General features: G+C 47.4%; 1 protein-coding gene across 1 annotated transcript; it reads right to left on the reverse strand.

Moving 5' to 3' along the window:
- Positions 1-392: 392 nt before the first annotated feature.
- On the reverse strand, positions 393-1,246 carry DIO3 (iodothyronine deiodinase 3). The gene has a single exon (XM_065755674.1). It carries the CDS (start codon positions 1,241-1,243, stop codon positions 419-421), a length of 825 nt encoding a protein of 274 aa, XP_065611746.1. The 5' UTR covers positions 1,244-1,246; the 3' UTR covers positions 393-418.
- Between the last annotated feature and the right edge of the window lie 12,882 nt (positions 1,247-14,128).

The raw sequence follows: 14,128 nt of genomic DNA on the forward strand, positions 1-14,128 counted from the left end.
TAGTATTTGACAACATCAGACACGATTTCCTGGCATTAGAGAAACCCATTTCAAAATCGGTCATCACAAAGAAATACTAGAAATCCCAGTTAGCACTTGCTAGGCAGCACGGAGCACTTGTACACAACTTTTCAGACACACACCCGCGCACACACGCAGCTGGGAACAGATCCCGAAGGAAGAGAGCCTCCTTAAAAAATAGTAAATGCTTCTCAAAAGGAAAAAAAAAAAAAAAAAGAGTTATTTACAAAACGCACATGGAAATACAGTATTGACAGAGCGTGGCTGGCAAATCAACATGATTTGAATAGAGAAAGGACTATGGCACATCTCGCCCGCACGCAGCCCCGGCGCGGAGCCCCCCCGCGTTCCTCCTCCCGCCCTCCCCTCTCCCCCCGCGCCTTCTGCCGGGTCCTTTTTACACTTGGATGACCACCGCGCCGGGGCTCTGGAGCCGGGTTTTGTACTGGTCTAGCCAGCTCCGCAGCTCCGAGATCTTGTAGCCCTCCGGTCCTCGGCCGCCCTGGTACATCACCTTCTCCTCCTGGATGACGTAGAGCCGCTCGAAGTAGGCGCCGTAGGCAGCGCTGGAAGCATTGTCCATGGTGTCCACGGCCAGGGGGCAATCGGGCGCCCCTTCCCGCATCAGCTGCGCCGCCCGCAGCCTGTCCTGGAGGCACTGGTGCTTGGGGATGCTGTAGGCAGCGTCCGAGCTGACCCAGCCGTCGGAGGGGTGCGCTTCTTCGATATACACCAGCAGGAAGTCGGCAATGTCCACGAAGTGCGCGGCCAGGCGCCGGAAGGACCTCAGGCGGGCCATGAACGGGGGTCAGGTGCAGCTGCCGAAGTTGAGGATGAGGGGCCTCTTGCCGCGGGCGAAGTCGAGGATGCGGAGCCTCTTCTGCCCGTCCAGCTGGATCACCTCGGGGTTGGGGGCCGGCGAGCCCACGTGCGCCGACTTGAAGAAGTCCAGCTTCTGCCCGTGCCACACGGCTTTCAGCGACTCCAGCGTGAACATGCGGTTGGAGTCGGACACGCAGACCGGAGGGTCGTCGGGGGGCGGCCCCTCGCCGGCTCCGGCCGCCTCCTCCGCCGTGGGCATCGTCAGCATCTTCTTGCGAATGCACAGAAAATCCAGGAGCCAGAGCATCACGGCGGTGAGCAGGAAGCGGGGAAAGAGGAGGATGCAGGCGGCCGCCTGGGTGAGCAGCTGCAAGGTGTGAGCGCCCAGCGAGTGGAGCATCGCCGCGGCGGCTGCTGCGGGCAGGGCTGCCCGCCCCCCCGGACCCTGCGTGCCGGGGTCTGCGCGGCACGGCTGAGATCCCGCTTCTCTTTAAGCCCATTTTATAGTCGGGGATTTAAATGAAAAGTGACTCCACCTCCGGCCAGAACCCGCCCCTCTGGAACTTGAGCCTGGGGATTACCTACCCCTCCACTCTAATGACCTAAAAATACACAGACAAAAGGGGAGAGAGCCCCGCCGGGAGCTGCGGGGGACGTGCGACGAGGCAGGGAGCGGCCGCTGTCAGGCACCGGCGGAGAGTCCCACGCGGGGCACCGCCAGGTCCCGGCACGGACAGCGGCGGGCGCTCCGCGGGCGGCCTCGCCGAGGTCAACGCAACAGGCGCAGCGCGGACCCCCGAGCGCAGTGGGGCTGGGGCCGCGCAGGCAGCGCGCCGTCCCGGCAGCGCCCGCAGGTGACAGAGACGGTGCCGCCAGCGCCGCGCCTCTCCCGCTCCCCCATCCCCCGCCCCCTGCCCCGGCCGGCTCTCGGCACGGGGCACGGACCACCGCCCCGGCGCTCCGGGGGCACGCGGGGGCTCGAACCCGCGGACGCGCCGCATCCTCCCGCGGTGGCGGCGGAGCGGGCCGGGGCGGGGACGCTGCTCCCCGGCGGGAACGCGGACTCCGGAGGCCGGGGCGCGGCGGTGCCAGGTGGGCGCGGGCCGGCGGACGCTGCCCCGCGGCGGAGGAGGGGCGGCGGCGGCGGGCTCCGTCCGCTAGGGGGCGCTGTTGGCCGAGAAGCGGCGGCGTCGGCCGAGGGGAGCGGCGGGGCCGTGCCGACCCCGGGCCGGGGGTGCTCGCGTCCCGCGGGGCCGCCCGGGTGTGAAGGCGGGGCCGAGCCGCGCTGCGGGGCGGTATTCCTGCGCGCTCGACGCCGGCCCGGCCGGAGCCGGTCTCCGGGGCACGCCCGTCCCCTCCCGTCCCGTCCCGGAGCTGTGCACCTCGCGCCTGCTCGGCTGTCCCTCTGGGGTGCCAGCTCAGATATAGACACAATTGCAGGCAAAGCTTGCCGGTCCTGCGGCTCTGCTGACGCAGGGCTCCCAGTCCGCAGCGTGCACATCACTTTTTCGCCGCTTTCCGCGGAATGGGTTTTGAGAGCTGTCCGAAGCGCTGAACACTGCCCTCTGCTACGCACGTGTGCTGCTGCATTCGTAGAATCGTTCGTAAGTTCATAAAGACCAACCCATCAGCCGCACACACACTGCCCTGGCACCGTGCTTGCAGGTGCTTCCTCCCAGAGCTGGGGATGCTTGGCTCGAGGATGCCGTGCGGTGTCCGTGCTGAGAACCCCATTTCTGTGTGGTGTCAGTGCTGGGTTTCCGCCTGCCGCCCCCCAGTGACACGTGGGGCCACAGCTCCCGTCTGCAGCGAGCACATCCCCGTGTGGGGCTGTGCATCCCCACGCCTCCCAGCTGACGTCTGCAGGACTGCTATGCAACCCCTGGGCCTCCTCATGGGAGGTGAGCAGCACGATTCGTTTGGATGTAACTCATTGTGAGAGCTCTGAGTAAAGGGCAACGTTTTAATTTTTCCTTATCGTTCGAAGTGGCGTCTTTTCGAGCAACCTAAGCAAGCACCTGGGTTGGAGCCCCTGGTGGGATGTCCTCTGTTGGTGTCAATGATGAGTGAGGCGAATCCAGTCCTGAACCATCTGGATGGAAATATATGCCCTGGTCCCATAAGGGCACCTTCATACCCGGCCTGACTAATGGCTCTGTTGGCATTCTGTGGCTCTCAGACCAGGGAAAATTACTGAGCAGATATTTACTATATTGTCAAATTTATTTTGAACTCTTCATGTGGGCCTCTCACCACCTCTCTGTGCAGTTATGCAATCTTGAAAACCACAAATTAAAGCCTCTAAACAGACGCAATAACAAATTGTGGTAGCTCTGAAGAAACCCCCAGGAAAAAATATTGATCTCTCAAAGCGACCTCTTCAAACTCTGCTGACAGACAAAAGCCTGAGTAAACACATGGGTTTGCAACCCCGAATATCAACAAACTTTGCTCTGCTGGATCAGAGAGGGCTGTTCGAAGGCAGAAAAAAGCATTCAGTCTTACGGAGAGCACTTATAACTGTGCAGGGACTGTGGAAATGACTTTTTCTCTGTTCTCTGGGAACAGCTTTGCTTTATTTTTATGTCTTGAGGAAAACTTTTGGATTGGGGTTTCCTATTTGGATGGAACAGATTATGGAGGCATTTTGCTACAGCGGCCCCTCTGCTGCAGCTTCCCACTGTAAGAAAGAGAAGATATATTGTGGGGCTGCTGCTGTACAACGAAACAGGGGCTCTGTGTGGCCCTACAACCCACGCGCTGATGCGTTCAGTCCAAGTACAGCATTTGTTTGTAGTGACACAAGTGGGAAAGGGTTTCAGGGAGGTGTGAAGATGTGCCAATGCCATTCGCAAGTTCGTGTGGTGCTGGACATGTTTTGGGATCACCCTCCCTGAACACTGCGAGGGCTGTGCCTCCCAGCAGGGCACGGGGCTGCTGTGGGGCACCTGAAGGCAGTGCGTCTTTCTAGGAATCCCTACTGCTGCTGCTGCTAACATGGGAACCCCGTCCTCCTGCCCACCGAAGGGGTGGCAGCATATATTCTAAGATACGAGATTTACAGTGGCACATTTGTCTGTGGGTGGTTTTTACTCTCCTGCACAGTCCGTGACTCAGCGGTCGGTGACCGTGTCCCTGTAGAAGTCTTTGTGTGTGTCCGCACGCGTGCAGATGCAGGCTCTCAACGTTTTCCTTCCTGAGAACTCAGCAGCTGTAGTTTTTCTTGATTTGATAAGTGTAATGAATAACACTTTGAAATTTCTTTCCATAAACAGGAGCTACCAAATAAATTCAGCCACTTATAAAAACAAAACCTCTAAAAAAAAAAAAAAAAGTGAAACATTATTAAAAACATTGGGTGTGCTTTGATGTAGAGGATGTGTTGAAATGGTATATTTCTGTGTTTATTTTCCATTTTACAATTTCCTGGGCAAGGGCAAGCGATGCTTTCTGACAGGAAACAAAATCTACTTTGGAAGGGTTCCAGCCCTCGTGTCAGCCGAGCTCCGTGTCAGTGAGGTGTTTGAGCTGGACTTATCAAGGGAGATGAAAAACCTCCCCTGGGGCTTGGATCCAGCCCCGATGTGTGAACAGAACCATCCCATCTCGTGTGAGTGGCCACCCATTGCCAGCAGCTGCAGCAGGGCACTGCTCACCTGTCTGAGAGCCGCAAGAAGTAAACACCACGTAGCTGAAATCTGGGGTGGCTGAACTCCACTGGTGGTTGTTTGCTCTCAGTGACACTTCTGCAGAGAGGTTACCGTGGGCTGGAGGCTGAGCATGGCTCTGGCTGCTCAGCACTGATTTCTCTTATAGCCTTTGGTCGCTTTTGGATGACACGTGGGTTTCTTTTCCTCCTTCCTCCTGTTTTCTGTTTGTAAATATACACAACTAAAAAAAACCAGGCAGAGTCAAGGAGCGAGCTGGTGCATTGGGAATTGAATGCAATAGGAGAACACTACAGTGCAGCCAGGTCACCATCAGAGCTGTGGCCTTGGTTCTTCTGCCCCACCCCAGCATTCTGGTCTTTGGTTACACAACAAATAGGACATATATGAGAAGTTCTCTGTATTTAAGGTTTTTACTTTCCCCCCCACACACACACACTTTTTACTGATTCTGGGTTGAATTGGAGAGGAATTGGTCATTTTGGATGGAAGACTGATTCCAGAACTACAATGCAACACTCAGCTCTCACCCAAGATGAAAACATCTCCTGAGCCTGAGTCAGCATGAGCCAGTGACAGTCTGCTGGTGTGCTGTGTTCATAGAATCGGAGATTCATCTGAGTTGCAAGGGACCCTTACAGCCATCTGGTCCAACCCTCTGCAATGAACAGGGACACCTACACGTCCATCAGATGTCCCATCCAGTCTGACTTTGTCTCCAGGGATGGGGCATCCACTCTGGGCAGCCTGTGCCAGCACCTTACTGCTCTTATTGTAAATAACTTCTTCCTTATATACACTTGAAGTCTCCCCTCTTTTAGTTTGAAACCATTTCCCCTTGTGCTAGCACAACAGACTCTGCTAAAGAGTCTGTCCCCTTCTTCCTTACAGCCCCTCTTTACAGCAGGTTCCTGCACCTGTTTTCACACTGCTGCCTGCAAGTACCCTGTTGTGCCAGCAGCCTGGCAGCTGTGATGACAAACCACATCACCTCTGGATGAGGGAGAGAGGGCGTTCTGCTGGATGTCTTCTTCTTTTTTTTTTTCAAATGTGGGTAGGTGTGGCACTGAGGGACGTGGTTAGTGGGCACGATGGTGATTAGTTGACAGTTGGACTAGATCTTAGTGGTCTTTTCCATTCTTAGTGCTCAATGGTTCTATGATTCAAAACCCAGATGATTTTGGTGACTGGGTTTATTTTAGGATCCCTGAAATAGTGGCAATTACACGACTTCTGGTGCAACTTGATGAATACCAAAAAGGTGCAATTTTCCACCCCATTGCTCTTTGACATCTGTTTGCAGTGCGTGCCACGTGATCCCGCGGTGACCTGTGGAGACCTGGCTCAGGCATCTAAAGGAGCAGAAAATCTTAGCTATGTTAAAATGATTCATTTCCTTCAAGATCAGGTCCCTGCTCATGACAAAACCAAATGATCGCAGCTATGGTGCAGAGAAGCAACAACACAAAGGGCCACGGTGTGCAGCTAGGGGGAGGGAAACTGAGGCCATCCCATCAGATTGCTTTAGCAATACTATCTGCCTGGCCCTGAGTGGGATTGCACTGTGGGAATGCATTCAGAGCAGAAATGAACCAGCTGCCCAGAGAAGGTGTGGGTGCCCCATCCCTGGAGGTGCTCAAGGCCAGGTATGATGGGACAGCCTGAGCTGGTGGGGGCAACCTGCCCACGTCAGGGGAGTTGGAAATCGATGATCTATAAAGGTCCCTTCCTATGATTCTACGATTTCCTGAGCCAGCTTCACTGCAAGAACAATGCGTCGAAGAGGAGATGCACAGCAGCTGACAAAGGCTGTCACAAGGTTCTGCTGGAGAGTGGAGCTGAATGGGGTGCACAGCTGGATTGTGGGGGAGCCAGTGCCGACAAATCCAGCAGCGGGAGATCAGATTATCCAGAACCCCTGTGCCAAGCACATCTCTGCTAGCCATCAAGCAAACTGCTAGTGAGCTGCTGTGGCTCAAGGTCTCAGGCTGGACCCCTGGTAGGCAGTGCAATTATAGTTATCTGAATGGCCTGCTCTGCAGCAAAGCAACAGTCTAGTCCAGAAGTGGAACCCCATAGAGTTATACTTAAGTGGCAATTCTATACACATTGAATACAGATGAAGTCCTTGGCAGAAAGCGATAATACTTCTTCCATTGTCCCTTTTTCATGCTGGTTTCAGGTGCGGTGCAGGGAAGGATGAGGAGATGCAATTTGCTGGAATCTCTTCTCTGAAAGGATTGTAACAGAATTCACCACGTGCAGCGTTTTATAACAGCGTGTTTCCACGGACAGCAGATTTTAATGCACTAACATCATTTAGAAAGATGAGAGTAGCAGGCTGATAGCTAAGGGTAGTTTTTCATCCTTTAAATGAAGCAAGCACGGTCACGATATTTTCTTAAAATGTTAAGAGGATACTTTTGAGTTGACAGGCAGGGTCTGGGCTTTGTTGGGGTGAAGGAAGCACCACTCCTTTGAGCTCCCTTTCCACAGGGTAATCTCACAGCCGCCTGCCGTGCTTTGTTACCGGCTGAGTATCAGAGCCCCGAGCTCTGTCTGGTGAAAGCCTTCAATGAGCATCGTTGAAACTCCCATTGCCTTCCTTGAGATCAGGATTTTACCCAAGCCATGTAGTACGATAACAGACAAAAGCAGGGCTGAAGACTCAGGATGTGATTCCCCCCGTCGTCTCGCTTTCCTTAACAAGTGCAGTAAACCATAAAGAATTTTAAATAATATCATTTAATAACTCTTCAAGTTTCCATTTCAGGCACTTGTGTGTGCCCTTCCTGAACTGACATACACATTTGAATTTTCAATCTGTATCAGACTCAGAGGGGAAGGGAGGAAAAATAGCATTTAGAAAAACATTTATTCAAGAAAAACCTTTAGGGATCACGTGTAGGATAATCTTTTCCAAGGTGACCTTCATTTCCTATAATATAATGCTTCTACCCAGCAGTGGTTTGACATTTTTGAATAAGCCATGGAGTAGAGGAACAAATCATTTTGCAAAAATGGAGGAGTTTACCCAGAAAGGCAGGAATATGAACCCGTATTAGAATATAGAAATTAGATGATTAAACTGATGACCTTTTATCCCCAGCATCAGTAAGATGTATATTATGTACATAACATGGTCTAGTTGTGTGTAAATGACCACTTCAAGTATGATACCAACAAATGGTGTTCCAGACACAAGGGTCAGAAGGCACAACTGCTCTGCACTTCTGCTTTCACCACATAACTCGTACTTCAAGCCTTTTCTTTGAATGCAAATGTTCATTAAGTTTTCCACTGATTTTTTTTTTTTCCTGGCATTTGCACCAGGACTCCCATTTCTTTTTAGTCATGTAAAATGGCAGCATTTTCTGAAATCTTCTTTCAGCCTGTGATGATTTATAATTCCTAATTTCCAGGATAGTCTCTTGAAGTTACCTTCTCTTTGTGACCTCAGGATTTCTCTTCCCAGACCTTTGGTATTTATTTTTGCTGTTTCTGTGGTCAGGATTTGGCAGTGTTGTTTTGGGCTAATGACCAGACATACATAGGAATTGGAAGGAACACACGTAAATCTCCCGATTTAATGCACAGCTTGTTTATCAACAACAGAAATAAGTTTCTGGACAGGTTTGACACATCCTAATAATAGACCTCTGCAGCCAGATAGAAAGATTTTGACAAATGTGAACTGCACAGAATTCTTATTCCCAAACAGATGCAATTCGCTTATTTTATATTGCAGTGCAGTATTTTGTTCTAAAACTTTGTCCAGAAATAATTGGAAGTGGAAGTCACTTAGTTTGGGCAAGTGTAGATTGTTTATATGGAATGTTTTAATTGACATAGAATTGTGTAAACCTGCTAGCTGCTCTGCTCTTGGATGAGGAGAAGAGGCAGAGTGAGGGCCTGAGATTTGGTTCTAATTTTTCCTGTTATGCAGAAAACTGCAAATAATTTAATGCTCAGGTGAAATTACTCAGCATTTCTCAACCGTCGGATTTTCCTTGTAAATTATGTATTTTGCTTTCATCATATAGCCAGCAATACTTTAAATTGCATCTTCTGATGACCGTGTCACTTTCTGTGTATTCTCATTTACCTTCATTGTTTATTTACTTAGGCTTAATTCCTCCCCTCCATAGCCTACTGTGAATAAAATGTTCCTCTGAAAAGGATTAATTTTGCGCTTTGTTTACAGAATAGTCTTGCAATGTGGTATCTGATACTCATTAGCAGGAAAACAGAAATAAAAAGAGAAACATTAGTTCTCACCACAAATCATTCTGAATTCACTAGAATTAGGATCTGACTCAAAATGTTTAGGTTAGCTCAATAGCTCACGCTGATTTGCAGGGTCTCTGTGTTTATGCCTAACAGCGCGTCCTCCTATGACTCTTTATTTTTAGCTGTTCAACAGTTCTTACTTTCTGTGAATTTTAAAGTTATTCTTAGACTAAGCAATACAGTATCTTTGCGGGGAAGAACTGTGACAAGCGTCGCTATGTGATACAGCTCATCATTTCATGGAGCCCATCGTTTCCACCTGAAGCTCCAGCAGAAAAAAGAAAACCAATCAAAGATTAAACGGGCACTTTAAACTTAGATATGAAATTCTGGGTTCCGTTTCATTCTTCTCAGTGTGTGAATCATTGTGGACACCTGGAGCTGTCTGCCATCCTCTATGAAACTTAATTGAAGGGCCACAAGTTTCCTTTGAAGGTTAACATCTGTGCAAACCAGCTTCCCAGAATCCAACCATACTTTCAGTTCTGACATTTTAATGAAGTTGATCTTGTGGGAACACTAATCCCTTGCTACTAGTTCTTACCTGAAACCAAGTTCACATTTCTTAAACTAATAAAATGACACTTTTTTAATTTTTTTTTTCAGAAAGTGTATTCACAATCCCTTCTTTAATGGATAGTTGTATTTTATACAAAGCTGGGAATGCAGATGTGAACAAAATGGATCAAAGAGACCTAAGGCTGCTTGTAGAAATGGGAAGAGCTCTGAAGTTAATATTTACTGAAAACAAGCCCTGGATTTATTAGGTACTGAGGCAACATTTCTTTAAGAAAAATTATGTTGTGTTTGGAAAAACTGACGTTTTCTTTTTTAACTAGTTTTAATTGGCATTATGTTCCCGCTGCGCCAAAAAATAAAAAAAAAAGAAAAAAGAAAGCAGCAAAATATAAATAAAGTAGGAGTAAAGTATCTTAGCTGATGAAAGCACAGATAAAAGGCTCTGAATCCTTTCTTATAAATACCTTCTACGAAATGTGTTGATCCTTGAGAATTCATGGCCTGTGCTGCTCCTTGGTGACCATTAGCAGCCACTGACACTGCATGGCGAATAGAAGCAGCTGTCGCTTCTCACCAGTGTTAATGACTGCCAGCAGCATGCTCAGGGGAGCTGCTTTTAATTAAGTTTCTGATTTGGATTGGATTTTGGTTTGTAGTTCACAGCTGATGCAGTTTTTTGGGGTAATAAGTAGTAGGGCACCTAGGAGTATTTCAGGAATCTCTGTAATAGAGTGCTCTGTTCAGCAAAATATTGCATATATCACCTTAAAATTACATCCTTGCCTCCAGTAATTAATGAGAGCTATTGCAGGATCTTGCCATCATAGCAGTTCAAATCATTTTACTTTCGAGCTTAAATGTATCTACACCTGTTTGTTTTCATGTCAGCATTGTCTCTGTATGAGGGCAGTTTTCCTGTGTCCCCTTTTCTCAGCATATTTGAAGAGGGCAGTCCTATTCCCTGGCCAACAAATCAGGCTCATCGGAGCATACCCCTGCCAACAAGGTGGGCTCTCTCTGCTTAGTCTAGGGTGAAGTGGGCTCTAAATTCCCTCTCTATGTGCCTGCAGGGCTATGTCAGGGCTAAGGCTGAGCTGCTGAGTTTTGATGAAGACTTCACTAGTGTGTGCTAATTCAAACTATTATGTATTCTGGGAAAGTGTGAGGAGAACGGAGAAACACATGAGTTTGCACCTGTTTATTCAGGTGCTCAGTCTCATCTTGTGAGATGTATTTTCCATTTCTCTGATCCTCCTAGAAGCTTCCCTCTGCTCCTGCTTCCTGTAAAGCCCATTTTCCTGTGTTCTATAGGAATAGATTCATTGAAGAACTACATGTAGCTCTACCCTGACATCCTTTTCCTCATATCAACAATACTTGGCACAGCATACAGCCCCTCGTTAAGCACAATCATTCTCAACAGTCTGGTTGACATCTGGAAGCCATGGGCAAACACACATGCAGCTTGTCAGTGGAACACCTGGTCAATGAGTGTGGCGTGTCGGAGACATGCTGGGTGCACAACCCATGCATTATGTTATTTAATCAGTGCTGTTCAATAGAGTTCAGACCTACCTGAAACCCAAAGGACAACTGAAAAATGTATGCAAAGTAACTCTGAAGCCTTTCTGCTGTCCCTGTGCAAAGCACCATAAGGCCTACCTCTCTTGGGGAGCCCAATACAACTGGAGAGCTTTTGGTGTTCTGTGCACTCGCTGGCCATCTGTGCTGTTCATGTTTCCCACACACTGGATTTCCTGTTGATGTGGTGCATGGCTTGGGATTTCCCAGACATAAATATGGGAGCCCAGGCACATGCTTGGGAGCCACGTGATAGGGCTGTGGCTATGGATGTTCCCCATATGGAGCACAGCTGAGTCTGCCCTGGAAAGGAGTGACCTAAATTTTACACAGTATTCCAGTGACGTTATAACCAGCGCATCCTTCTCTGCTGGAAATATCCCATGTGTTTTCAGACTGTACTTGTTTACCATAGCTCTTTGGAGGCTCATGCTAACCCTGCATTTGACTGAGCAATCTAGAGTTTTCTTCTCCACATGCAGCTGACATATGCCCAGGTTACTGATATTTTTAGCTGCTATCTTCAAGACTCTGAGGTAGGCAACACTGGATTTCTTCCCAGTTGTGCTTCAGACCTTGAATTCATTTAGTTCTTCCAGTGTAACAGTCCAGTCCTGTTCTGTACACCTGCAGATCTCATGAGCTCATTCCGACATTTTGCACCCAAGTTTTCTATTCCACCTCTGCTGACCATATTCTTTCAGTGATATTTGATCCTGACAGTTAGCTGATGGCAGATAACCTTAGCTGATGTAAACCTCTGCATCTTCTGGTGTCAGAATAGTGCTGGTGTTGTTTCCAGCTAAGGTTCTTCCAGGATGTAGTTATAAATATACCTTTAAAATGCAGTATTTCTTCAGCTACTGTAAACATCTTTTAAAAGAATTCAACAGGCATTACTTAAAAATACCACCGTGCTTATGAAATAGTTATACTTAGGCCAAATGAACACTAATAGTGCATCATAATATTAAAGGTATTACAGTATTAAAAGTGTTATGCTTCCATTATAAGGAATATTCCCCTTGTTTAACTCTACTGTAACTGTGTTTCCTACATGCAGACGATCCTGATTATTGTGATAACGCATGCTTATTTTTTCTCAAGATGCCAGAGGTAGATTGCAGCAAGCACTTGCTTGTTGGCATAACCTCAGTCCCTTTACATCAGTGTCTTTGGAGGTGGCATTTTAAGCAGTTTTATTCTACTATTCAAGAAACTGGGCATAATGTTGCCATCTTCTCTATATCGTCAGGGGCATCTTCCCATCCTCTCTCTCTCTCTCTGTGCCAGTGCATTGCTTCAGCTTTATGATTGTGAAGAAAACCTAAGAAATCTAAAGCAAAAGCAGTAGTGCATCTGAAAGCAGCTTAAGTAACACCTCCAAGAGGTACAAACTGGGCCACATCTTGCATATGTTCAGTACTGATGATTTAAGTGTTGACATTGTCATGGTGACAATTAAAATGCAAGAAGGGGAGGATCTTGGGTCTGTGTGACTTAATGTGAATGTTTTGGAGCTACTAGTCACCCCCAGAACCACTCAAGCTTAGGCTCAGCAAGCTTCATTGTAATAGTCCTAATTTAGGGGGAAACAAGCAGAAAGAGCAGACATACTGAGAAAAGAGGAATGAGTTCCGGACTGAGCAGTCCTGCTTTCAGACAGCAGTGTCCCATCTGGGCAATTGATACACATGTTGCTTAACAAATTGGCACCACCATCACTACCCATTTGGTCTTTGATAAGAGAAGATCAAATTTGAGGATGAGCTAATAAGGGGTGGTGATGCTGACATCACCATTTAATGAACTTCTCTTGAAGAAGTTGCAACTTTTTCAGATTTCTAAGCTATAACAATCCGAGAAGGATTTTATACATTATTTTTCTCCTTTTGGTATGTAAAAATGATTCACTTTATTTGGTACATGTTGCTTTATTTTTCCATGGGGAAAGCAAGCTGTAATCTGTTAAATATCTGCATTGGAAGTATCCTAAAATGACCTGATATGATGAATAATATTACAGACTGTGTTGAACAGGTGCTTCTTTTCCTAGAAGTACAGTAGAAATAGAAAAAGTTCTCACTGAAAAGTTCTGGAACCAACTTTTCTCTTGTGGAGATCTTTCTAGTTCAGAATTAAGGTTGTTTAAGTGTATTTCCTTGCAATGAACATTCTAAAAATAATAAGGGATGATAAATAAGGTGACATTTATAGTCAGCGCAGAGCTGATTGCCATCATATTCCATAACCACAGCCCTCTCATACACAGACACTCAATTTAACAATGCATTGCCTTTGATTCACAACTCTGAATAGCAGAAAAATCCTCTTGTAATTCCTGCCCTTGGCCCCCAGTAACTTGCCATTCGCTTGAATTACATACGATGAGTAAGCACTTGAAACAGTGTACATCTGTACATGTCAGTAATGTTTGCGTAAGGTTTAATTTAGCACTGTATATTATATTGCATCCTTCACTTTCTGGGAAAGGTGATGTGAGGAAATTGTTTTGCTAAGCGTAGGCTACAGAAGTCATTACTTGCAGTGTATTGGTTGAATATCCTATCTTTTAATTCTAGATGGACTTTTGCTGTTCAAGGATTGGACAATGTAAATGAGATCAGTTTGTTTCTGTCCCAAAATACATGAGGGTGACAGTATTAAAGGATTTACTAACACCTTTCTGCCATTTCAGATGCTGTGAGCTGGGGTTGAAGTCACCCCCTTGCATATAACTAAGATTGAGAAGTCATCTGAATGCAGCATTTCTTTCTATATATACAAGTAAAGAGCAGAGTGCAAGTTCTTAATTTGACTTCTGCTCTGATTGAACTAGGTAAAACTGTCGTATTGTTGTATTTGTACAGATAATGCTACAAATGTCTTAAGTGAAATGCACTGAATTTGTTCTGCAGGCCTATTTGATCTCATCCAACTTGATGTTGTACCTGAGCATCGAAATACCATGCAAAACTGGAAGAAGTCTGAGTGCTCAGGGTGTGACTGGGGCAAATTTTCAAGGCATTGATGAGGGAGAACATGCTTTTCATAAGACTATTGGGAGTCTCGGTCCAAGGTGGTGAGGCTTGGTTGTGGTGTTTTGATGAATGGTGCATCAAAGCTGCAGAAAACAATGTGAAGCGCCAGCTCCTCTTACCATCTGTGTTGCTGCGCTTCCTTAAAGTTACTGACATCACTTTCAACTTTTGCTGCAGCATCTCAGG

The sequence above is a fragment of the Cyrtonyx montezumae genome, unplaced genomic scaffold, assembly GCF_038088225.1.
Source record: "Cyrtonyx montezumae isolate F1298 unplaced genomic scaffold, pur_monq_1.0 scaffold_10, whole genome shotgun sequence".
Lineage (NCBI taxonomy): Eukaryota > Metazoa > Chordata > Aves > Galliformes > Odontophoridae > Cyrtonyx > Cyrtonyx montezumae.